The following is a 3,080-nucleotide window of genomic DNA, read 5'->3' as shown; positions in this document are numbered from 1 at the left end:
TATAGTTTAAAAAGTTTGACTTAGCAAAGAAGAAGCTAGGCCTCTAAAATGGAGAAGTCCTTTAGGAAAGCATGCTTGAATGGGAATATCAATGAAGCTTTCAGAGAAGTATTTATTTGTTTTTAATTTTAAATTAGAGAAATGCAGGGGATGAAAATGACCCCCATATTGGGTCTCTCTGATAAAAATGCTATGTTAGCTGATGTAAGGCTTGCCAAAACTTAGCTAGAGGTATGTTAACTATATAGGCTAGAAGGGATAATAGGTAATGATAGTAACTCTGCTCCATAGAGTAATAAGACTAAACAATGTACATGATATCATATAGGGCAGGAAGATGGCGAGCAAGAACAACACAGTGGTGACAGAATTCATCCTCCTTGGCCTGACCCACTCTAGAGATATTCAGCTTTTGGTTTTTGCTCTCATCTTGATTTTCTACCTCATCATTCTTCTGGAATATTCTCATCATTCTCACTATAAGATCAGACCCTGGACTCACAGCCCCACTCTATTTCTTCCTGGGCAACTTGGCCTTCCTAGATGCCTCCTACTCTTTCATTGTGGCTCCCAGGATGTTGGTGGACTTCTTTTCTGAGAAGAAGGTGATCTCCTACCCAGGCTGCATCACTCAACTGTTTTTCTTGCACTTTCTTGGAGGAGGGTAAGGTTTACTTCTTGTTGTGATGGCCTTTGACCGTTATATGGCCATCTGCCGACCTTTACACTATTCTACTGTCATGAGCCCTAGAGCCTGCTATGTAATGCTTTTGGCTCTCTGGCTTGGAGGATTTGTGCACTCCATTATCCAGGTGGTCCTCATTCTCCGTTTGCCCTTCTGTGGTCCAAACCAATTGGATAACTTCTTCTGTGATGTTCCTCAGGTCATCAAGCTAGCCTGCACTGATACCTTTGTGGTGGAAATTCTTATGGTTTTCAACAGTGGCCTGCTTACCTTGTTGTGTTTTGTGGGGCTTCTTTCCTCCTATGCAATCATCCTATGTCACATTAGGAAGCCATCTTCTGAAGGGAAGAGCAAGGCCATATCCACATGCACCACTCATGTTATTATTATATTTCTTATGTTTGGACCTGCAATTTTCATTTATACTCGTCCATTCAGGGCCTTACCAGCTGACAAAGTTGTTTCTTTCTTTCATACAGTGATATTTCCATTGATGAACCCTGTGATTTATACACTTCGAAACCAAGAAGTAAAAACTTCCATGAAAAAATTATTGATTCAGTATATAATTTGTTAGAGGATTTTATAATGAGACATTCAAAGTGTTATCAAGTTGATCTGCACAAACACCATGTAGAACTTCTGACAGTCTTTATTAGAAAGAAAGACCTTTTCTTCACACACAAGGCGTTTTACTGCTCATGGTTATGTCTGGAATTTTTATCTACACCCACCCTTTCAGGACTTTCCTAGATGGCAAGATGGGTTTTGTCTTCCTCACAGTGACTTCTTCATTGAATCCTGTAATTTACATCTTGTGTAAGGAGAAAGCAGAGGTTTACCTGTTTAGCCAGCAGTTAGCCCAATGAAGGATTAAATAGTTAATGAAGACAAAGATATGGAATTGCAGCTGAGGTTGGTTTATTTGTATTCAAATGTTGCATTTATTGGTCACCTCCCATTTGTCTTGTTTTACTGCTCTAAGGCACCAACAGAAGAGTTACTGAGATAAGTAAATTCATTGCCTTCTTGGAGGTAATCTAGTTGGCATTTTCACTACATTGTATTCCTTTTATTGGATAATCAATAGGTAGAAAATAATTAGCAACATTTCAGGAAAAAATATTGTTCTTGAAGAGTTGAAAGGAAAAGTGAAGAGTTACATTCTGCCTCTGCATTGTGGGTAAGTAATTTACTTTCAGTGTCAAACAAGTCTTGAGGAGCTGACATTTTTGCTAATACCTTGTATATTAAGGTCACTCAGAATATCCACGGCACTAGAGGATAGAAAGTACCACTGACAGGAATTTGTGGAAACAAAGAGAACTGGAACCTAGCAACTTCTGATATCAGCAAGGGCTTCCGCTCATGGGTGCTTGGTGTTTCCCAATCTAGGAGGGTAAACAATGGTGGAAGTGGCTTTCTGGGTGGCCAACAGAAGAGATGCAAAAAGAGGGATGCAAAAAGAGACTCTAAGCCTGTGAGTTTCAGCTCACTCCTCCCAGCAGATACCCAGTCCACTTCTCAGGTGCATTCTGGAACCCTCTTCCCCTTTCTCTTTTCCAATCCTTTTCAGTGTGTGTGTGTGTGTGTGTGTGTGTGTGTGTGTGTGTGTGTGTGTGTGTGTGTGTGTGTGTGTGTGTGTTCGCACTTCAGAGCTTGGGTTCTGTTCCTAAGCATTTTGCTGAATGCTACCACTCTGCCACTTGAGCTATGGCTCCATTTCCGACTTTTTGGTGGCTCATTGAAAGTAAGAGTCTCACAGACTTTGCTGCCCAGGCTGATTTTGAATCAAGATCCTCAGATCTCAGCTTCTGAATAGCTCATATTATAGGTGTGAACCACTAGCAACTGACTTCTCCATTGGGTGTTGTCATGTAATTCTTTTTCTTTTCCCTTCTGCTCCTGACTTTTGGTGGTCCTGAGAATGGAATTTTGTAAACAAGTGTTCTACCATTTGAATCATACTTATAATCCATTTTGCTTTAGTTATTTATATCTTCACTCCCATCACAGAAGTGGGCTAAAGAACTTCTACTTAGAATCACAATGCCCAGGGTTGTTCATTGCTAAAGGTATGCTTTTCACAAATGGTTTCATGAGCTGACCTTAAACCTCTATCTTCTGGAGTAACTGGGCTAATGAGTGGGCTATGGCACTTGGTCCACAATTTCTTAATCTTAATTAAGAACTCTTTTACCTAATTTTCCTTCTGTGATCTTATCTTTTCCTTCTGTTTAAAGAATCTCAACAATTGTCTATCTATCTATCTATCTATCTATCTATCTATCTATCTATCTATCATCTATCTATCTATCTATCTATCTATCTATCTATCTATCTATCTATCTATCTATCTATCTATCTATCTATCTATCTATATTGGTGTTAGGGC

The 3,080-nt window shown here is 39.5% G+C and overlaps 1 protein-coding gene across 1 annotated transcript; it reads left to right on the top strand.

The window, feature by feature from the left end:
- The first annotated feature begins 337 nt into the window (after positions 1-337).
- On the top strand, positions 338-1,262 carry LOC138839713 (olfactory receptor 4N4C-like). Its single transcript, XM_070039311.1, is given in 2 exon segments — positions 338-453; positions 455-1,262. Coding segments are annotated over 2 exon segments (924 nt in total).
- The last annotated feature ends 1,818 nt before the right edge of the window (positions 1,263-3,080 follow it).

The sequence above is a fragment of the Dipodomys merriami genome, unplaced genomic scaffold, assembly GCF_024711535.1.
Source record: "Dipodomys merriami isolate MVZ:Mamm:240054 unplaced genomic scaffold, mDipMer1.0.p SCAF_1, whole genome shotgun sequence".
NCBI lineage: Eukaryota > Metazoa > Chordata > Mammalia > Rodentia > Heteromyidae > Dipodomys > Dipodomys merriami.
The sequence above is the reverse complement of the archived record's forward strand: the minus strand, read 5'-3'. Positions and strand labels throughout refer to the sequence as shown.